This window comes from Antedon mediterranea, chromosome 1, assembly GCF_964355755.1.
Source record: "Antedon mediterranea chromosome 1, ecAntMedi1.1, whole genome shotgun sequence".
In the NCBI taxonomy this organism is placed as follows: domain Eukaryota; kingdom Metazoa; phylum Echinodermata; class Crinoidea; order Comatulida; family Antedonidae; genus Antedon; species Antedon mediterranea.
The window spans coordinates 26,423,056-26,448,173 of NC_092670.1; the positions used below are offsets into that span (position 1 = coordinate 26,423,056).

Consider the following 25,118-nt stretch of genomic DNA (forward strand, 5'->3'; position numbering starts at 1 on the left):
GAGCACAACACAATATATTTGCTGCCTTGGATTATTTCACTACATGAAATCATACTGTACTGGTTTTAACAACTCCATATACTGAAATCCCAAACATTTTTTAGCTGCCCTAAATTTTACATTTCCAGCTACTTTTTTCGTGGTTCTATAATTTAGTGAACACCTCTGCTATGGACGTCAAACAACGAACCATGTAAATTTAGGGATCTAAATAAATGTTTTGACTACACAGTATTAAGCATTAAGCAATAATGCAATAAAATAGGACAATTCTGTTGAACAATTTTATTATAGGAATTGAGATAATCAAACTTCACTCATTTATAGATTTTATGCATTTCTTTACCCACAACAAATTTTAAGTTCATGGTGACATGGTCACCCCGTCATAATGATGGCTTCAAATCTAAAAATTTGACCAGAAAGCATTTTTAGTGTCTTGTTTGTAAAGGTGTCATTAATTAGTATATTTACAGTTTAGGATAGCCTATATTGCAGGCTACAATATGCAAGTGAAATACTATCAAAGATCAAATGGTAAAAAAAATTGATTTTGCAAAAAAATAATAATTTTATAACTAATGGAAATTATCAAGGTACATGTGGTTCAATTTTTAGCTAAATCAGATATGATGAACCAGGAGCCACTGGTTGATTTGGCTTTGATGACCATGGAAGCTCCATGGAATGACACATATACATACAAATAATTTAGCCAAACGAACTTAAATTAACAAAATATAGAATTGAGTTTAAAAAAATGTTGTATATTTGCGAGAGAATGGAATGTCAAAAGGTCTTTGGGCCTGTTTCTGCTGCAACTGCTCAAAATACGGTATAAAAATACGGTATAAAATACGGTATTTTTTATACCGTATTTTTTAGTACCCCATTTCTGCTAACAATACTTCTTGGGTGGTCGTGTTAAATTTCATCCTTTTTACCCAAATTGCCATTCATTTATTTGGTCAATAATTAAAAGTCGCAATAAAGGAAGTTTTACGTCTCACTTTCAACAGCCTGGCCCTAGTGATAGAGATGTTGTGAGAGCACAGAAAACATCGTAATGGGGACAAGTAATTCGTTCCCTCCCCGAGTTATTGTCTTTTACAATCTTTTACTGCTTTCGCAGGCTCTTCAGCTTTGAATTTACTTGCTTTGGAGACAAGTCTATTCCGTACTCCTGCTTTATTTTTTTAGAAATGTCTTTATAAATGTGGTTGTCTCTTTTATTACCTTTTAGTTGGTCGGACATTTTAGCTTCCCCATCCCCTCCTTCCCCACCCCCTCCTTCCAAAATGGACTATACCATAGTTTCATGAAAATGATAAAAACATAGGGTTGTCAAGGGTAGTGCATGTTATCGTTCCAAGAATAATACATACAAAAGTGTTAGGCCTATTTTACCTAATGGGTGATTAAGTTACAAATAAATCGAGGAAACAATTATGTGAGTAGAATATCTTGTAGGCAAAGGTGTTGGGTTATGTTGGGCTTTTTTAGCAGTGTTGTGCCACTACGGCCTACATGTTATAAAAACTCATAGTCTAGCTATGATGTATATTAACTTGCATTGCAGTATAATTGCTATTAAAACAAGGTTACTTATTACACATACACTTTTCACATTTCCTTTTGTAAAATTGTTTACTCTAGTTGTTAATACTTTCATAATAAACATTTTTTTATAGAACCAAATCTATTTAAAAAGAGAGTTTCAACATACCAGCAGCTTAAAAAGATCTATATTTCTGCAACAAAAAGGAGCTACCGTATATTTCGGTGTATAAGTCGCACTTTTGACACGCAAAATTGACCTCTAAATTAAGGGTGCGTCTTATACACCGAACATAAATGCCTCACCACACAGATTGTACATATCGTCACCTCGTTTGCTAGGCCTGAGTAGGCTAAACTAGCTACAGTATACTAACACAACGGCAACCTGCTTCTGCCTAGTTTTCAAGGCATTTTAGATGATGTTATACTAAATATGATGAAAAGATTTGTTCATTATGGAGCTGTTGTAGGCGCTCCGATAAAATTTCATTTGTAAACGTTTACGATTGGAATAGCCTAGGCTAGTATTTATTTATAGTTATACGCACGATTACCGTACCCCCAGCGCAAGCCCTACTTGGCGGCCACATGGTGTACGGTATTAGACTAGTATATTCTCCAGGTAATTATAGCATGGACCTAGCGTACACACTTCTCGGAAACATAGATACTAATCAAATACGATTGTCCGTGAAAACGTGCGCCCTTTCGAAATGATCGAGCGAGGCTAGCCCACACGTACGACGTACGTGTTACACACACGGTCATGCACTCGATGTTGCGGGTGCGAAACTCTTGAATAACAAGTTAGAAAGAACTTGTTGAGGCTGGGCGAGGCCGAGCCTAGGTAAGAAAAAACCTAAATAAAGGACAAAATATAACAAAATATATTATTACAATAATATTGATTACAATTTAAAAAAAAATTGTTTTGATGGATAAGGTGCGTCTTATACATCGACGATATAAAAAATACCGATATTTTACTCTCATTTAGGGGGTGCGTCTTATACACAGGTGCGACTTATACACCAAAATATACGGTAACTTGCTGGGTGGTTTCCAATGGAATATTTGTATGACAATACAAATAAAATATCACAATATTAGGAGTGCTGTTCAAATAGTTTGGCATTCCGTAGATTATACTGTAATATAGGTATGCAAAGTTTAAAGTACTTTTTGTAAATTTCAAAAACTGATAATAAAATTGTTATTGTGCTACATTCTTCCTTGTAGTATAGATATGACATCTTTTTAAATATAAATAAATTTACATTTTGTAATACGGTACTGTAAAAAAACAGTAAATCCAACAAATTCTTGTCTTGTTTCATTTAATATTATCATATTTATGTCATATTTCAATTTTTGATGGCATGTTTACCTACCACATCTAGTAAACATCTTCCTGGGTGTTGAATTGCAAAATAAAACTAAAAATTAAATGCTCTTTTTCGAACTATAAAAATGACTCTATTTTTGCTATTGTCACCTTTTATTTATGCAAATTTATTTAACTAGAGTAAGACGATAGATAGAGAATATGTGTTTGGTGTTGAAATACTCATGAGAAAAATGATCATGAATTAAAGATTAAATATGTCACCCAATAGCAGAGCAGGTTTATTTCTATATAAGGATAATATAATTATAATAGTAAATTTCATAATATGAAATGTTAGGTTTAAGGCTGGAGACATTGACCTAGACACAACCAATCAAAAGCTATGACAATTAATTTAAGTTCATTTCGGTTCATAGAATTAGAATATTTAAATTATTTCATTTCTAAACTGACTTTGAGAATACTCAAATAAAATAAGATAAAAGAGTAGGTTTTGGGTGGGTAAGTGGGTGTGTGACATGATATTCAAACACACTGTGTTTGCCCTACTATTGACATCAGTTCACATGGTAATTTGGGGTTGCATTGTACATCTGGGTGGATCAGAACAGCAACTAATCTGAATTTTATTTTCAGCATCTATTTTATTTCCACATTTCAAGCAATACTCTTGTATGTCAGTATTTATTTAAATATAAATATAAGAAGTGTGATCAACAAAAGTAGGACAAGCTTTTGCTTTAACATTGAGGTAACCAATAGGTTTTATTGACGATAGACTTATTCTAAAATAAATGTATGAAGACAATGTAGCAGATAGCATACTTTAACGAATGAGCTACCCACTTACCATACTTGTTTAGAGGTCTTGATGATTAGAGTGCCTACTGTAAATTCATTACATAAACTTTAGATAAAAAATGAGAATTTTATAAGTTTCACATTGTTGACCAGTTTAAAAGTATAATAATTTTATTAAAACATCAAATCAATTAAACCAGACCACTAACATTTCAAGAAAGTTGTCTGCAGAGATACAAGCAATTTATTAAATAATTTAATTTGTTTGCTATTAAATTATGTAAGCCCTAATTAACCATAATATCTCAATAAATTGTTATATAAATCAACATGCACAATCATTTAGGTTTTAAAATTGTACTGTATAAGGAAGTGAGAATATGCACCTACCTGTGAAACATGAAACATGGACAATTAATCTTAAACTCAAACTACATATAAAAACCAGTAGTATTGGGTATGTGACACCTTGTTGAAATCAATCAAGCTTGGTGGAGTTACTGACATGGAGTTTATGTTTAGGTAATACAGGTAGAAAAGCTAAATGAAAAGAACTGGGTGTAACTCCACCTTTGAACCAGTGGACTGTAAAATGTTTTCAAGCAGTTAACTCATCTGTAGCTTTAGATTAGTTTAGACACTTCTCCTGCAATTTTTTGACGTTTTGTGAAAACAATGCATATTATATATTACATTAAAGCAGGTCATTCCTTATCTTAAATGTATTTTTTATGGTTAATGATTACTACCTTAGTAGCTCACATCAAATGTCCTCTCATGGACATCATTATGCTAATATAACTTGATGAAAATTATAGACATTGTAAATAATGGCAAGCAAGAAACTTGTCATCTACTACTTTGAGAATTGGGGAGAAATATGGGCAACCTGCGCTTTGCTGACGACACAACATATTGCAAGATTCAATGGACTAAGATATTGGTAGTACAGTAAATATCAACAGGACATTATTATTCTGAATTCTGACTGCATGTAGAAAAAATTGAAATCAACACCAAATTAAGCATTTCAGAAAAGATACAGTGAGCCTAAAAGTAGTGAAATTAAGTGCTCAACTTAATTTGGTGTCCTATCTTTTGCATTAAAATTTGTGAAATTTTGAGAAACCCAAAACCTGGTGGATAATTTAAACGTACTGCAGTGGAACCAAATAACTCCACAAATTTGTAAACTGCTCTTCTGTGAGGATTTTCAGACTATTCAACTATGAATTCCCTTAGCCATCTATCAATAATTCATTTTATTTATCTGATGAAATTAATAAATTAATTAGTATGCAAACTCATTCCAACAAACCCATCCAGTCAAGGAATTTGCATATTTGGAACAGAATTGAGAATGGCAAACTATCAACACAAAAAGTAGCGTTATTAGCGATACTACATTTTAAAAGACATTAACCAATAATATAATTTTTTTATATGATGTGATGTCATAAAAAATTAATACAATCAAACTTTATTGAAAAGGCCATTTTGTAGTTTAATTAAAGTTAGTCTTTTGTAGAAAAAACCCAGCAAAAATAATAATTTCAGACAAAACAAAACCCATTATCTGACCATGGACCTATAGGCCAAGATCATACAATGGGCTTCCAGTTGACTTTTTTTTTCCAGATAATTGTTTGTCACAGTAAATAACTATTGTCTGACATTAAAATGACATATTCAAACAAAAATTTTTTTAAAAATATATATATATATAAGGCAGCAACTTTGTTCTCTGTTGTGTAATGACACATTTTTGGAAAGTATTACTTCATTTTTAGATTTGGAAAAAAATCAAATACAGATTTACTACCATCTTCTATCAATTGCAGTAAAGGTGGTGAGTGATGCTTGCTACAATAGTCTTAGTCATTTGAACACACAAGTAATTGTTGGAAGCAAGCATTGACAATTCTTAGTTTCCACTTGGAAGCTACACAAGAACATAAGTGTGCCGCAGGTAATTTGACCAATCACAATGCAAAGGATCATCCTGAACTGTCAATTGTGATTGGTCAACTCACTGATTGTGTTGCATCCAAGGGGGAATAAGCTTAAAGCTCAGGTACAGGCATGAATTTTAAATATAATATTTGGATAATTGTACATAAATTAAATATTTGTAATAGAAATAAAGATGAAAAAACATGAATTTCCCTTAAAATAGTAAAATTCTGCAGGAAGACTTTTTTTCAGTAGTTAGGTAGTTTAACCTAGTCTAATAACATGTCTGGTGACTTCCTAGAAGGTGAAAAAAGAAGGTGGATATACGGTGAATAATTTTTGCTATAGCATGAAAATAAAACTCTGAAATTGAATAAAAATACTAGAAACGTAAAACTCAAGTTATACCTATATTTAGTCATCTGATAACATTTTTTACCACACCGTTTATTTTTCATAGTTTTTTAATTTGTGTACAAAAGAATAGATATTTTACTGTGTAATTTGAACTATCCCCCCACTGATAATAAAGTGCTTATTTTCAACAAGATTGTGTAACAAATAAAATCCCAAAAATTATGAAACATAGGGGAAACTATAGATCGATATTTATTGGAATGAATGATCAATAGAATTGTTTTGCCCGTACCTGGCCTTTAAACCCTGCAGGTCCATGATCTGTAATGGATTACAATTAACATTAGATGCAGACGTAAGAATGCATACCGGTACTTAGTTGAAAGTTACAAAAAAGTTGACCAAGCTGACTTGTTTTTATTTCCGCCAAGGAGGTTTTCTTAACCTCTGTTTGTTTTATATTCTGTATACTGTACAGCAATGGTGTACAATCATTTATAAACTTCAAAATATGAAGTTTGCTTGATTTACAACTAAATTTCCTTATCCATTCTCAATATTCTAGTTCACTGGACAATGATCTATTAAAAGTAAAATAAATTTAGTAGTGCAAAACAAATCTCAAGTCAAAAGAGATTAAAATTACGCGGAGAATAAGACTATTGAATCCCAATTTTCACATCACATTTGACTTTGTTAAAAGCATACACGATTATTTCATTGAGTATTCCTACTTGGCTAGTTTTGCACAATGCACAACACACAAAACTGTACCTGAAGCAATGTAGGATTATCAGTCAGGCTAAAAATTCAACATAAGAAGTCAATTGATCATAACTGTGATGCCTGAGTTTGCAAACACTACTCTAGAAAACTTTAATTCCATCATCCATCTTGTGTTACATATTATTTGACTCAGAGGTCATAGAATTTCAACTCTAGGGAAATGCCAAGTTGAAATGTTATTGACTCTAATTGATTACAATCTACTTTTATTAAGGTATAAACTATAAGATATCATTAAAAAGTCCAATTCTTTCCACAAAATTACAATGACCATAATCTTGCTAAAAATACATACATACAGTATATATGAATCATGTTTTGATAAATTATTGACATTTGGAAAAAAAAGTGTTACTAAATATTCCTTTTTAAAATCAAAATAATTTCATCCTGGGAGATAACAAAATTACAAAATTCTTAGGTCAGCATGATACACAAAACAGGGATGGATTGATCCTCAGAGATAGCACTAGATTCATAAACCGTGATTTAAGTCTTAATGAAAGAAAATAATCACAAAATACAAAAGATTATACACAAGATGTTGGGCTTTTTATACATACATATATAATCGTACAATATTGTATTAATATTCTTGTAAAAACACATAACTCCTAGTTATTAATATCACTGTATTAAAATTTAAAAGAGGGCAGTGTTCAAGCATAGTTGTACTGTAGTATAGGTGTATAATACAGCAAAAAGATACAAATTATGTTCACAATTTAGTTCACAAATTATTAAATTTACGAATAAACCTTGGTACCATGGGGTACATAAAATAGATGTTTCACTAATAATTATTCAAAGTATAATTGATGCAAACCTTCAAACAATATATATAATTGATGTATTTTACAAATGTTAAAGAAACTTCTTTACAAATTGATCTATAAATTTAAGGTCACAACGTTTTTTTAAATTAAAACTAAAATATTATATGGGCCTATTGCAATACTTTTTTGTCTTTAAAAGGTTAAAGATGTACAAAATAAGTAAAAGTAAAACAATGGAACCGTAACTTTTCAGCAAAAATACTGGGTCTTCCGATACAAATCGGAATACACTGCGCTATGTGGAACGTATAAGGCACTTTTTTTATCATGTGACCGACAATCGTCCAACCAAATGACAGGTCACACTGCTTAATGATTTAAATCACTATTTTTATTAGTAGTAAATAAATGAGTTTTAATGGTTTTCTATACCATATTCAGTGCTCTCCTGAAGCAGGCATTTTTGTATTTAGTAGATTAGTTTAATACATCTTGTATTATATTGTATATCCATAATTTGGTATTTCACTTAACTTGCCACACTTGATTTCTATATTGGGAAACCCTGATATTGGCACAAAGTCAGGTGAAAAAACTTATTTTTGTGTTTTTCAAAAACTGTCTAATTTTCTAAGACTGTCCCTGTCTGTTGAAAGATGGGCATTAGTTTTTCTCATGGTTCAGTGTTGTAGCCTACTTCACCATAAATATGAATTTAGATGGTAGAGTTTAGAACCACCAGTTAGATTCACTCTGCTCAATGGAAATAAAATAGGTTGTATCAATAAAATGGTTCACATTTGTGTGAAACTCCCTATAGTTCTCTCCCTTCCTATACCCTTCCTAATGTGTCCCAACTTTATCTCAAAGAATATTATTATATACATTTTCAGACATGTTTATAAATTAACATTATGTGCGCTTTCTAAGTTACTAGTATGTAAATGCTATGTTAAGCTATGCATTATATTACATCATGATCATAATGTAATATCATATCTCATTTCTTTTTTAATCTCATTTGTGAATATAGATACTGAGTTGAGCTTACAGTAGCCAAAGCCATACATCATGTATCATGATCATTATAGTATAATTATTTAAAAAATATTAGTTTATATCAGCTGCTGCTTTTACGGATTTCTTCCAGAGCTTTTCCAACTTTTGTGAGTCCTTCAAAGATTCAAAATTATCTACAAGGCCACCAATAATTACAAATTAAAATTAAAAGAATATATAAAATAGAATAACCCATCTCTTAAACAAATAACTTGTTACAAAATGTAGCCGAATACTTAAATACTCACCTGTATAAAGGTATATATAATTAGAACACCGAAGACCGTTTTTCATTGCACTGATGATGATGTTCGGCGTAACAAAACATGTTTGCAAACATTTTTCAAACTCAAATTTATTTTACTTTTATTATGCTGTCGGAAGTTCGGCAACATTATTCATGACATCACCTTATTAAACACTTCGGTGTCAATCAAGGACATACATTTAGGGTCTGTTTCTGTTGCAGAGTGCCGATTAAACCGATTATTTAAAAAATGTAATTTTTATATTGACTGCATATCTGTTAAATTTTTGCTCCAAATAACCGTTTAAATCAGTGGGTGGTCGTTGACAAAAATGGTTAGAATTACCCAAAATGCAATTGGTCCTGGCAGTTAATTCAAACGTTACTGCAGTGTAGTTGACTCAAAGTCAGCAGCTGTCAATCAAATAACCGTTATTTTGTGTTGCAGTTAAAAATTGCTCTGCGATAACCGGTTAAATGGCAATCTAACACCAAATTGAATGGGTGTTTTTAACCGGTTTAAAGGCAGCGTTGCCTTTAAACCGGTTACCACAAAATTGTCCTGGTTCTGCTCCCAAGAAAATGGAGTTAATTTATTCACACCGTTTTGAACTGGTTATTTTTATGCAGCAGAAACAGAATCATTTAGAATAGAATATTTATTTATCAGACAGATAACAAATAATAAATTATACATTAAAAAATTGACCTTTTAGAGTAAACTATGCCAAAATTGATGAAAACAAACCAAAAGTTTTAAAGTGACAGAAATCAAGACAGGCCAATTGTCCTTGGAACACCTTGGGAACAAGCAAATATTATGGCCCAATGCCTCAAAATGACATCTGGTGTGTACACCCTGATGATAGTAAAAAAGCAAGTAAATATACTGGTATTGCATTGTGATTGATTGCACTGGGAAATGAAAAATACTGAGCTATATTATATATTTCTAGTGTACCATAAAATGTATAATGTATGACATTCATAACAGATTGTTAGGTGTGGGAGGTCCCTACTTGATGAAGGTATACACAATTTTAATACTATATACATTACAATATACAATATAAAACATATTTAATTTTGTTTATGGTAATGTAAATAATCTGTTTTTAGTAATGAAATATTAACTTTAGCTAACAAATTTATATTATAAATTCATTTTGATTAAACTATTTCTCTTGTACCGAAGCAAATTCCAGATATTAATTGGTATTTTTGAATTACAGAACAGAAAGGTTTTCACCAACAAAAATTACTAAATATTGATTTTTATAGAATGTAGTTTCATTTCAAAATGGAATGTTTTAACAGAAAAATGTATATTACATTGTAATCTCGGCTATATATCAATTATTACCCTACAAGGCATTTCTATTTAAACAAGAAATATTTCTTACAAAAAAACATCGCTCAACTTGTTGACGTAACAGTTTTAATTATTGTTCTTTCTTCAGAAATACTGATTTATTATAAATTATTTTTGTTTGTGTAATGTAAATATAGTCTGGCCTGCTGTACAGAACAAAATATAATCATAAACTAAACTATAGTACTGTACATATTCCAGGTTAGTGGTGTTATTTTCTAAGGTACTATAGCTTCGCGTGTCGTACTCCTTCTTAATGCTTATGTCCTCTGGGAATATAACTATCTAAGGGCGCTGGGCAAAAAACAAAAACAAAATGCTGTTATTTAATATAATCAGACATTCACACAATTCTTGTTTTAATTATTTTCTAACACATTTAGACACAAAATAAAATCAGCAACATACCCGTAATGAAAAATGGGTGATAAAGGTCCATTTACACCAGGGCGATAACGATCGACGATAAATAGATAAACATAGATTTTTGTTTGATAAAACGAAAGAAATTAGAACATTTTTCATTCTAGAACTATAGGATAATCATATATGCTGTATTTAATAAAAATATTATTTTTGAAAAACCAATCAAATGACGTCATGATCAATGAAAACAATAAAATCGTTGTATTGTAACGATATTATTGCTCTTACTAATCATGACGTCATTTGATTGGACGTGTGGAAATATTATTTTCATCAAAGGCAGCATAGATGATAATCCTCTAGTTCTAGGATGAAAACTTTTTAAAATTCTTTTGTTTTAGGTATGAAAAATGCATATTTATCTTTTTATCGTCGATCGTTATCGCCCTAGTGTAAATGGGCCTTAATAAAAGACACACACAAAAAAGAAGTTATTTATAGACAGTTTGGCGACGCCAGCATATTGTGTTGAAATATAGCTTCAAACTAATAATAATTTTAATGTAAATTGGGGTGTAAACGCAGCTGATTTACTTTCCCTTGCAATTTTCTACATTTTGTAAAAATAATGCATATATATATTACCAGCTCATTCCTCGTCTTAAGTTTAAGATTAATTATGATAAAAAGAGAAAAACAATGCACTACCTATTAAGTAGCTTTGCATAATTTTGTAGGTTTAGTTAGTAAACAGTGGTAACGTACGAATATTGTACAGTACGCTAGATATAGGCCTAGTCTGACGTTGGCTAGTGTTATGACTATATATATTATAGAAATACTAGTACGAGCCTAAAGGTCAAACAAGGTCACATGCTTCTGAAATAAACGCTTGAACATAACCATGTACGTCTCGTGTGTGTCTTTATAATCAGCCATAGTCATGTTACGTGGTGGCAGCGGTGCTGTTTAATAAGTAGGACACAAACCTTCAAAATCTGAAGAATCAAACTGTATAGCAATTTCGAAACATTTCAGAGAATTTTATAAAAGAAAATATATTAATAAACTGTGAGCACAAAAAAACCAAACATGGCTACCAACCAACCTCATGTAGCGATACTGTCCATGAACTGGGAATCTCTGAACCTTAAAAAGGAATGGGATTGATCAACAACATGTTAGTTTTAAAAACTGAAAAAGAAAAGGTCAATATCTTTCCCATAATGGGAAAAGTATGTAATTCCTATCAAAAACCCAATCATTTTGTAAAAATGTGTAGAAAACCAAATAATGTAAAAGTACTTGAAGATTCAAGCGATGAAGATGATGATGAAACTAAATGCAGTTGGTGGAAATTCAGTTAAATAGTGAAACAAATGTCAACATTACCAAAAAAAAACAAGAAACCACCAAATCAAATTAACACGATTCAGGAACATTGAAAATGTAGAACAATGCTAAATCACCAGTAGTTGGTCGATTGTTCAGAAAAGTAAAAAACCCAAGAACGAAAACTGCTATAACCTAGAATTCTAAGTCGTTAAGGTCTAATTCCATTAATCGGAAGATTTGAAACTAATTAACATCAACGAGGAACAATTTATTCACAAAATACACAAAGTATCTTTAAGTAACACTATCACTGAGAAACAAGAAAATGGGTATAACAAATTTGGATGTCCACTGGGCCTAGTAAACCTAAGCTTAAACAAATCAGTAACACCTAACAGTCTTAAGCGACCACATTATCAGCTTCCAATAATGGATGACATTCTTGCCAGATCTAAATGAAGTCAAAATCTTCTCAAAACTTGAAATCAATTATGCTTTCTGGCAGATAAAATTAGACAATGAATCAAGTTTTCTTACGACATTTACCACACTGTGGGGAAGGTACAGACGACTCAGAGAACCCTTTCAGTACCTGCTCAGCATCTGAAGAATTTTAAAAACGACTACACGATGCATTACCAGAACGTATTTTGCATAGCTGATGGTGTTCTCATAGTGGGACATGGTAGTGATATGGAAGTGGCAATAAAAAACCACGATGAACACACAGACTAATAGAATTAAGAATTAATAAAAAATACTTACTAACCAAGGACTTAAAGCTGATCCAGCTAAAATCAGAGCGATATTAGACATGCCTGAACCATAAAACGTAACTGAAGTGCATCTTCATGGGAATGGTTACATACCTCGCAAGATATCTCTATCATCTAAACAGACACACTTGAACCAATTAGACACAGAAAGAAGCTTTTAAAAAGATAAAAGAAAGCATAACACAAACACCTGTTCCAGCCTACTATGATAGAAATGCGAACCTGACAATCCAGTAGACTAGGGCCTGCCTTACTTCAAAACGGCCGTCCCATTGCATATGCTAAGTGATAAGTAACCACCGACCGCTAGATACAATTTGAATAATCAAGAAAAGTACCAAGGAGATTTAACAAGGCTTCCTGTTGAGACTACAAAAATATCACTTTGACATTGAATATGCACAACAGACAATCAACAAGTAACCAATTAAACAGAAGAAATTAAAATTATAATCAATTTACTAATTAGCAAACCGAAACAACAAGAAGAAATAAAAACACAAACAGAAAATGAGGAGACACTTCAAATTCTTAGGAAAGTCATAATTGATGGTTGGCCAAATGAAAAGTTTAGCTTACCAGTCAAACCTAATTTTGCATACAAATGGGAAAGCTGAATCAGCAGTAAAAATGAAACACTTAATGAGAAAAGCAAAAGCTAGTGGTCATGATACATATTTATCTTTTAGATTACAGAAATACACCAAGCTCTGGTATGGACTCTATAGTCTGGGAGCCCAGAAGGTTTTGTTTAGCAATTTTGAGGTGTGGAATATGTAGATATGGTCTATGGGACCCAGAAATAGTAATTCTTAAAGACACCTTCCCTACGTTTTTTAGATCTAATCATGATGATCACAAACTATATTTAATGTAAAAATAATACTATATGGTCCTATTGCGATAACTTTTTTCGTCTTTAAATGGTTAAAAATAATATAATAAGTATAAGTTGATTCTAATAATTATTGCAGCCCGCTATAAATCCCAAAATGCGTGCGGATTGATATTTGTGTTTTTCTTCTGTAATTCACCAACTTTTCGATCGATCGTGAGGCCAAAACAAATGGAAGACTCCTAACTTTTCAGCGAAAATACTGGGTTTTCCCCAATTTGTATCAACAAAGTCTGGCAAAAATAGAAAGACAAATGCAGCAACTATACAACGTCAGGCTAGACCTATAGCTAGCGTACGATGTTCGTACGTTACCGATGTTTACCAGTTAGGCCAACAAAACTAAGACTAGGTAGGCTAGGCCTAAAGACCGTCCACGAGAGGTTACTCGCCGGGAGCTACTTAGGTAGTGCATTGTTTCTCACTTTTTATCATAATTTACCATCATAAACGTACATTTAAGACAAGGAATGACCTGGTTTAATGTTTTGAAAGTGCTAAATTAACTTAAAGACCCCTTCCCTGCAATTTTGGACGTTTTTTGGAAAATAATACATATATATCACTTTAAAAACATTAAACCATGTCATTCCTTGTCTTAAATGTACGTTTTATGGTAAATTATGATAAAAAGTGAGAAACAATGCACTACCTAAGTAGCTCGCGGCGATCGACCTCTCGTGGACGGTCTCAGGCCTAGCCTAGCTAGGCTTAGTTTTGTAGGCCTAGCTGGTAAACATCGGTAACGTACGAACATCGTACGCTAGCTATATACCTAGTCTGACGTTGTATAGTTGCTGCATTAATTGTCTTTCTATTTTTGCCAGACTCCGTTGATACAAATTGGGGAAAACCCAGTATTTTCGCTGAAAAGTTAGGAGTCTTCCATTTGTTTTGGCTTCACGATCGATCGAAAAGTGGGCGAATTACAGGTGAAAAACAACAATATCAATCCGCGCGCAATGCATTTTGGGATTTATAGCGGGCCGCTATAATTATTAAAATCGATTTATTTTTCACATTTTTAACCGTTTAAAGACGAAAAAAGTTATCGCAATAGGACCATATAGTATTATTTTTACATTAAATATAGTTTGTGATCTTAAATTAGATCTAAAAAACGTAGGGAATGGGGCTTTAAGAATGCCCTTAATTAGTAATAATTAGATATTTAATTAGCATTTTGAGTACATCAATGAAATACACACCACACACACTTGTGAACATACAGATTAAGGATTCATCATTCTCAAGTTTGAAATCCGGGGCCAAAGCCACTCAAGAATGGGTCAAAGGTCAGTTTAATAAAAAACATTTTTACCGTTTAAAGACGAAAATAAATAGGCCCATTTATTATATACATAAAATACATTTTGCGACTTTAGATTAGATCGAAAAAACATAGGCAAAGTGTCTTTAAATTACATTTGTTATACTAAATTGTAGGGCAAGGAACATTTATTGTGCTTCAGAATATGCCTAGTTGAAAATAAACAATAAATACATCACCAAATGTCAAGATTCATGCAACATGAATGCTGACAATTTCAATAAAATACAGATTAATATCATCATCCATCTTACCAAAAGCTTCATGATTTTTTGTTGCTGTTTTCAAATTGACACAGTGTTACCATATAGCACAAGTGATAATGATTAATTAAAATAAATGTAAACCTGGAGTAAAACTGAATAACCTTCATGTTGCCTCTTGTCACATCATGATATCTTTATAGCCTTATTGATATTTTATGAGCGTTGTGGATCTATGCCTAGTTTTTCAGTACCTGCAGTAATCTTACACAAAACAAAGAAGATCCCTTTCACGTCAGATCATTCTTATATTTTCTACCCACATCTTTTCATTGTTTCACCCAAACTTGCCAATTGATCATAATGTTTCTATACTTACTAAACTCTGAAAATATATTGCACATTTTTTGCTTAAAATATAGATAGATGCTTTTCTTATAGATAATGATGAAAAAAGATACTAAAAAATAAAAATGATAAATGCCTTTATTTATTTTTATTTATTTTAACCATATTTAATGAGGGTAATCCATCCAGCATTTGCTGATCATTTGGGACCCTTAGAACAGATACAATATACAAAATATAGAAAAAACAGAAAAGTAAAAGAAAAACCAAAACCTAAAAATATAATTAATTACATAAGACTAAAAATCTGAATAGGAAAATTTGAAATATAGAAAATAACTGAAATGTTAAATTAAGCAAAAATATATAATATATATAATAAATATTTATTTAGATCTACAATTTTACAATTTAAATTCTGGAAAAGGATTACATAGTTTTTAGAAAAGTCATAAGTCTAGTTTTGAAAGAGGAAAAGGATAAGGAATTGCGGATAGATAGAGGAAGATCATTGTAGAAATGAGGGGCCTTGTAGCTGAAGGAGAGGCCTTTTTACAATTCTCATTCTTTTTTTTATATTTTACTGTTCCACCAGTATCTTTGAAATAAAACTCTGAGCTTTTCACGTCACAGCTTTAGCCAGCTATATTCCCAGAGGACTACTCATTCAGAAGCTATATCAAGCCAAAGCTATAGTTCTAGAGGTTGACAGTTTTGAAATGTTTTAAGCTCGGACAGGTCATGCTAAAATTACAAACCCTGGAAATTTCTGGAGGAAGAGAGTCTATGAAAACATTTGCTGATAATACATTATTTTATGCATGTAGATGGTAATCTGTAAAATCTTTTTAAATGATGTTCTTGCTGTCAACCTAGGCCAGTATTATAATAATTCACTATCAAATAATCAAAACTTTATTTTAGCTGTCAACCTATAGGCCGGTATTTACAATGACTCTCATTTGACTTTCAAAATCTAGGCCGATATTATAATAATTCGCAGTCAGATAATCATTGAATTATGATCAAAACAGTCCAACATCCATAGTTAAGTTTTTGTTTGTAATAGGATACAATTTGTTCACACTTAAATGTCCCTTTGGGTCTCACTGGCCATTTATTACTTGTTGACATCTAGGCTTGATGAAGTGACCCCCAGACCTTAGCAATAAAGATGAACTAAAGTGACAGAAATTGAGTCTGTTTAGTGGTCTAAAATTGGCTTCAAAATTATTTAGACATCATTTTTATTTAAATTATTTAGTAAAGCACATCATCTTTTATAGATTCAGTATTTTAAATTTCAATTGCACAATTCTTGTTGTATTTTACTTCAAATACATGGATAATTTTTTTTTTTTTCAATTAAATATCATTCCACTTATTGTGTGGAAACGTATTGGAACCCACCTTGGTGGTATTATTTGGTATTTTTATTATATAATTAATAACATTGTAAATAATAATAATAATAATACATAATGATGATTACTTTTTTTCTCTGCAAATAAGACATTTTTCCTCTTGACACAAATACTTTATAAAATGATAACGTTCAATATAAATACAATCTAATTTCTTTTTAAATAATGATATATTTTTACATTGTTTTAGATCGTCCGATAGATTGTTCCACACCTTAGACCCAGTATACGAGAAGCCTTGACGGCCAACATTTGTATGCTTCAGGTCTATTACAAGATTGTTTTTATTTCGCGTGTTATAATCATGATACGAGTCGAAGGTGTGGAAAAATCCATCAAATGACTCTGGTAATTTTCCATTTTTGTAGAGGAACATTAATTTTGCTACATTTTTTTCATATAGATCGAATATGTTTAAGGTATTAGTTTTAATGAATAATGGAGAAGATGGATGTAGGTAGTGGACATATTATTCGGAGGGCCTTTTTTTGTAAAACGTGAATTCTATTTAAATTATTTATGCTACCAGTACCCAACACAGTAATGCCATATGTAATGATGGGAAGGATAAGGGATTTATAAATAATGAGCAATATTTCATATGGTAGTATGGTTTTTAAGAGATTCATAGCTCCAATAATGGCAGAAATTTTACTAGTGATTACATTTTTTAGTTTTCGCCTCACGATTGATCGAAAAGTGGGTGAATTACAGAAGAAAAACAAAAATATCAATCCGTGCGCAATGTATGGCAGAAATTTTACTAGTGATTACAATTTTGAGTTTTGGCCTCACGATCGATCGAAAAGTGGGTGAATTACAGACAAAAAACAAAAATATCAATCCGTGCACAATGTATTTTGGAATGGCGCTATATAAATCGAACGATTGATTGATTGATTTATAGCGGGCCGCTATAATTATTAGAATTGACTTATTTTTCACATTTTTAACCGTTTAAAGACGACAACAGTTATCGCAATAGGATATAGTAAATATAGTTTGTGATCTTAAATTAGATTTAAAAAACATAGGGAAGGGGTCTTTAAGTTAAATTTTAACCAAAAACCATTGTCAGACAGACAATTTAAGTATTTCTTTTTAATTTACATTTTGTTGAAGTAAATAATTTTTTCCCGATCCAGTTTTTGGTTAAATTGAATAACTATTATGTGACATTAAATGACAAAATAAAAAACAAAAATTATAAAAAAAAAAATAATTTTTTTAGGGGGACAATATATCTTTAAACTGTTACAAGGAAGCAGTGTTTTTTGTTATAAATATTTCTTGTTTAACTTGTTTTAGTTGATAAGGTCCAGGACCTATAAACAATATGTACAGTTTTTAAAACAGAAATGTATCCTTTCAAATAACCACAAAAAAGAACTACATTTGAAGTCGTCACTTTGTCGAGTTCACCCGTCATGACATCAGATAGACAAAATTTGGGTTCGGGTTATCCGCGGAAATGCAACATGCACATACGTTAAACTATATGAATATCGACAATTATTATGCCATCCTATGACATGAATTAAATATTATGTTTACAGTGCTGAATAGTACCTATTTTGTATCATACAGCATATTACAGTATTTACAGAATACACTGTTATATATATAGTGTAGCATAGATGAAATTACGAGACCTATTTTTTAAATCCAATTTTTTTCAAAGCGCGCGTAAACGCGAAAATACCGATGTTCAAAATTTTGCTGATGATACAGGAAGATGACCCTTGACATGAAGCATCCGTGTGTCCATTTGAAAAAGGCTGTTAATTTTGAATTTATAGTAAATTCAAGAGTTTCAGAAAATCGCGCTTAGTTATATTTTCATTAAACCAAAGTTTGTTGCACAACTACATATATACGTGCATCTGCAGGCCAAGTTGCAACATAACTGCTATCGCCATTTTCGAGATCTGTGACAAACAAAAAATGAGCAGAAAATATGAAATTTTTAACAATATCAATAGGCTATTGCTCTACGAAGAGCGATAGCCTAAAAAAGGAAAAAAAAGATCCTGAAAATAACAGGGGGTTTTTCCTTTTTAGTTTTTAAAACCCCAATTGATTCCGATCTCAATTTTAAAAACAGTTTGCAATCCAGGTTTTAACTTGACCTCACCTAAGAGGGTCACTGAAAGGTGCAAGCATCCGACTACTCTGTGTAGATAATAATGACATAATAACCAACCACGAACTATCACTAAATGAGAAACAAGTTCCATTCCCTATGTTTTTTAGATCTAATTTAAGGTCACAAGCTACATTTAATGTAAAAACAAATACTACATGGTCCTATATTGCGATAACCTTTTTCCATTCATGTAACTGTTAAAAATAAGTCTATTCTAATAATTTAAGCGGCCCGCTATAAATCCCAAAATGCATTGCACGCAGAATGATATTTTCATTTCTCTTTTGTGATTCACCTATTTTCGATTGATTGTGAAAGTCAAACCAAATAGAACAAATTGTAATTTTTAAGCGAAAAAAAAAACGGGTTTTCCTCAATTTGTATCAACAGATTCTGGCAAAAACAGAAAGGCAATTAATGCAGCAACTAGACAACATCAGGCTAGGCCTATAGCTAGCGTACAGTGTTTGTACTTTACTGCTGTTTACTAGGCCTAAAGGGTATTCGGCCTAAAGACGCAAGCTACTTAGGTAGTGCATTGTTTCTCTATTTTATCATAATTTACCATAAAACGTACCAAAGTTTTCTAGATCTACAAAACTCATATAATTAAGACAAGGAATGACCTAGTTTATTGTTTTTAAAGTAATATATAATGTAATTGTAGGGAATGGGATATTTTGCTGGACTCTTTCTATTTGAAACATAAATTGTCACATTTAATTAATAACTCACACTACTAATATTTGACTGACATGATTTCAAATGCTCAATTTAACCTTCACTGAAAATACTCACAAGTTATCAGAAACTTTAATTTTTACTCATTTCAGTACAGAAATGACTACAAGAACTAGAAGAATATAAAACTATGTACTGTTTAACGAGTCTCAACTAAAACAAATCATAGATACATTTTTTCTTGATAATAAATCAACAATGTACATACAATGCACTGTTCTCGTGTTATTCCTATTAATACAATTTATGAGAATAATATATAGTCTTCATCTAATAAACTGAGTGGTATTCATAGAAATCAGTTTTTGTAGTTGTTTATAAACAGTCTAAATTTACTCAAAATAAACTAATTTCCCATTTTTAAAACCTTTTTTAAGATCGATTCATTTTGTGAACCATCTATCCCTTCTTCATACTTACGATGAAACGCATTTTAGGAAATAAAAACCAACTTTTTAACAGTCCTCCCACAAAGTAGTTTCAGCAGAAACCCTGCAGAAATGGGTCATTGAATTATATGTACTTTATTACTGTATTTTTATACCGTATATCAATATATATATGCAGCAGAAACAGGGTCAAAGAATCATGTTATACTTACACAGAATAAACAAAAATAATATGGCACAATAGTAATTGTATCATCACTCACACTATAGCAACAAACGTAATATATAAGTCATGTGAGCCTTGTTAATGTAAAAGAAACAAATGAAAAGTAGAGAAATAATAATAACTTTAGTTTATTATGATGAAATACTAAAAATATAATACAAAAATCAGAATCAAATTGTTTATACTTTTGGTAAAATTAATAATGTGTCCTTTATTCTGTAAGTGGAATTATGAACAGTTCATTGGGATCTTTTTCACATGGGAAACATGTTACAGTAGGCATACTTTGAATTACTTAAAATAAACTAAAAAGACAAACTAATAAACTAACATATTGTTTCACATATGTTGGTTTAAAGTACGGTATCCATAAAATATGAAATCATAACAGTCTGTAATAACATGAATATTCATTATATCGGATATTGTATGCATAGAACTCTCCATATATAATGTATGAGGAATACTTATTCAAGAAGTCATTTAATAATTTAAACAGCAGTTCTTTTGTAATGCTAGATTGTGGCATACAGGTTGATGGTCTGTACTTATGAGTACTGAAATCACTAAATGCAAAGGCCAACATACAGACTTACTGCTTTAGCAGATGACTAACTACATGATTGACAGTTAATGATCTAGTGAGGCCTAGGAAAAATTGGGAAAATCTAAAAAAAAAGACTATGAATTTGTTTGAACATTATTATCACATTTTACAGTAGAACCTTTAAAAGACCCAATAAGTATCTCATTAGTAGGGTGTCTCCTGAATAGGGGTTGCCTGTAGTATAAAACCTTTGATTGGACGATTGTGGGTCACATGTATTGTTTTGTAAAAAAAAATGTTCTCGCTTATAGAAACAAATCTTAAGGTGAGCATCCCTGCATGAAATCCAATAGCACCATCTGTTGTTTTTTTACTCTATCAGAATTATCTTTTATGTTGAGCATTATTTACTAATTTCGAAAAAAAAATCACTTAAATTAGCTTCAGATCGTTTGTATGATTTTGATTAATTAATGGGAACAATTTCTTTGGAAATGTAAACATAATTAGATTAAATCAGTTTCAGTTGCCTGGCAATTTTTTGTATCTCTAATTTGCCTTTCTACACTAAGCCTAGTTTAGATAGGCCTAGGAATATAAATGATGAATGTTTTTTATTCGTTGGATGGTGGAGAATATTTCATTTGATAGGGCTAGACTACTATTTATATAACTCGGCTACCGTCTTAAATTCAATAAAGCAGTCATATTTAATGAAATATTCTCCACCATCCAACTCATAAACATTCATTATTTGTACTAATTAATTGTATGAAATTGAGTAGATGCACTGTAACTATAATCTTTGATAAGAACCTAATATGACACTATTAAGCTCAGATATGGAACATTTAATACTTACAAACTGGCTAGGACTGAGAGCCAACTGCCTGTATGAATTGCTAGGAAACATGTGTTTATGAAGCTAGTCAATATTAAATTGTGGCTGATGAGACTGCCTGATACAATATGGTATAAAGTTGTTTTTGCTACATAAGCTCTGACATCAACCATTCAAAGGGCAAAGTAGTAAAATGCTATGATAGTTATCACATGACTTTTCAAAGAGGCTTTTATCTTGCTCGTTTTCTGATATGATACAGAAGAGGACTATCATAGTCTGGCGTTAAAATACAGCAATATTAGTTTTAAACATTATGTTTTTTCATACCGCTAATGAGGCATACATGCCTTTTACATTGTATATACATAGATTACAATGCTAATAAAGTCCACACGTTTTGAACTTCCATTTTTAAAGTCTATAGAATTCTTTGATAATACAGTGTGTAATTTATAATCGGATAAGTTTTTAAATTAATCAGAGCAAATCAAACATGCTGATCAGTAGATTAGTTTACAAAGGAAATAAATATTAGAGTTCAGCACAATCAAATATTTGAGTATAATAAAAATGAGGTTAATGGGATTTTATTTGAGGTTTGTTAGATTTCACCAGTATCATAGGAATATTTGGTAATACAACATATATCATAATCTACTGTAACCCTCAACCTAATCATCATACAGGCACCACATGTGATAAACTAAGATGCTATATTAACAAATAATCTGATGTACGGGGAAATATTGTACAGCAGTGACAATCCGGTAACAACATGATGTAGTGTATTTGTCATATATAGTCTTATTTGTTTACAGTACAAGGTCTTATACAAAGATTGTAACAAGCAAACTTAACAAGATAAGATAAGATAATATTGATTGGTCCATCATAAAATATGTTGGAAATTCATTTTCCAAACAGCGTACATATTTAGTTAAACTAAAATAGATCGTTTCACATACTACAGAGGGTGCATATCAAACTTTTTGCACGCTTCTCCTCAATATGCCTCTATTTTAGTTTAACTAGAGATCATTATGTCACCTCATGATGCTCTTTGTGATCAGCCAGCAATGACACTTGACTCGAACATCGTGGGAAATTTCTATTTTTGTTTTTGCCGTTCGTGTAGCCTACTCAGTCTGTGTATACTAACATACACACAAATATGTCACGCGTTTAAAATATTGAACCTCTAGAAAAAGGGCACCTTTAAAATTTAGGGGGTCACCCCCTTGGATCGTGATCCTTTTATTAATTCACATACGGTTTTAATATTAATATTGTTAAAAAGGCAATCATTTACACCACTTAAAGTTCTTATATATAGTAATTGTTTTACCAGGGAGGTATTTTTATACCTCCCTGGTTTTACTAAACTGAAAATTGGAAGAACCATAATTTTTCAGCAGAAAATACCGGGTCTTTCCTAATTTGTATTAACAGAATCTGCTAAAAAAAGAAAGACAAGTAATACAGCAACTATACAATGCCATATAGCTAGCGTACGATGTTCATACATTACCGATGTTTACCAGCTACGGCCTACAAACTAAGCCCAGATAGGCTAGGCTTATTGACGCGAGCTACTTTGGTAGTCCATTGTTTCTCTCTTTTTATAATAATTTACCATAAACGTGCAATTTAACCCTTGCAATAATCCTACAAAAGATTTATTAAGTTTATATTGTGGAATACATTGCAGTGTTTTTATCATTGCATTAAAAAGTTGTTGTTTATCAAAGTAACAAACATTTATATCATGATGACATCACTTTTGAATGCATACCAGCAACATGTAACAAATATAAAAATAAAGAAATAAAAATGGTCGCCATTATTAACCAGAACTAAAAATATAATTTTGTGTTCATTTTTTCAAATTAACAGCAGTTTTAACAGCAAATTGAACATGACTAGTTGAACACATGGGCCCTGATTAAAGCTAAATAACCAATTAATAACCATGTGAAAATACATGACAACTTCTAAGGGCCTGTTCAGACCGACAGAGTCATACTTTTGTATTGTACGCAGACACAGATATTTCGTTCGTTACAACACCTCAAGGTACAAGATTAGTGAACGACGCTTATGATACGAAATGTACGATTTTGACCTCCAAATAATAAAATTTACTCCTGCATACCAGATGTTCATCTAAATCGGTGACACTTCAGTTTCTAACAAAAGCGTTAGTTAAGGAAGTCTGAACACTGTTACGACGCTAATTATAATATGCTTGTGATATGAAAGCACAACTTCATGGATCTGAACATACCCTAAGCTAAATAGGCTACAGTTAGAATGATCAATTATGTAGTTTGGTAAATAAAATAATAGGCATAGTGAAATATATTATAGGCCAAACACTGAAAAGTGGCTTATTTTTTAGTTTCTTGTCGCTCCCATGGCAACTAACTCATCTTTTGTAGAATTTTTCTACACATATATCTTATCATAAATCCAAACTCGCCAGTGAAAAAAGTTGCACATAAAAAATTAGATATATATTTTTTAATAACAAGTGCAAGGAATGCAAAGCAAGCGAGGAAAAATTTCCCAAAAGTGCAAATAAAAAGAGTAAATAGTTTTAAATATAATGTAAAATCACTTTTATCTGAAAGAATACCTGTGTAACATTTTTGTACAGTGTTTTATATATTTTTAACTTTAGGCAATTGTATTAGGTGCAATTAAACGTTTAAACATTGCAATATTTTAACTACATTTTAAATTTTAAATATGTAAAATCACATTTTATCAAAATACTGTGTAATCCTTATCATGTTTACTGTACAATTTGTTTACCTTTTAGTAGTCATAGGGCGCTTTAAGTGCAATTATCAGTGTTATTTTTATGTCTGAGGACCCCAATGGAAATAAGTTTTCATTTAAACTTTCTTGGGTTATTCCTCGGTTCATTCTTTTAATATTGTTATCTTGTGCTTTTTTTTTTTTTTTTCTGTTATGTTTGTCTTTGTATTTTTGAGTGAACCGAATAAAACTGAACTGAACTGAAGGCAGGAAGTCAACGAAATTGATGTAGCCAAGGCCTATATGGACAATCGTTTGTACATAGCCTACTAAAACAGGAATATTGTTTGATTAAATTATTTACATAGCTCTCTAAAGCATATTTGCTAAAGTATGATATTAATAATGCTCATACGTAAAGAAATATTTTCTACCTTTTTTCTCAATAAACCCAACAAGTAAATTAGTAATGCTTATAAATTGAGGCAATAACAAATACTAGAAAATACATTAAGTTGAAAAAAGTTCC

At 31.3% G+C, this 25,118-nt stretch overlaps 1 protein-coding gene across 6 annotated transcripts in view; it reads right to left on the reverse strand.

Annotated features, from left to right (window-relative positions):
* The window catches only part of LOC140063598 (RNA-binding motif, single-stranded-interacting protein 3-like), a 199,200-nt gene that overhangs the window by 57,674 nt on the left and 116,408 nt on the right, over positions 1-25,118 (reverse strand). Inside the window, exon 1 of one of the 6 annotated variants that reach the window (XM_072110008.1) lies at positions 21,848-23,584. The exons of 3 other annotated variants lie outside the window; for them this stretch is intronic. In XM_072110008.1, coding sequence (XP_071966109.1) covers positions 21,848-21,898 — 51 coding nt within the window. In that variant the 5' untranslated portion in view covers positions 21,899-23,584. Of the gene's footprint in view, positions 1-1,618; positions 1,765-4,099; positions 4,715-21,847; positions 23,585-25,118 lie in introns of those variants that run through there. 2 more of the 6 variants (XM_072110009.1, XM_072110007.1) reach the window with 2 other exon arrangements.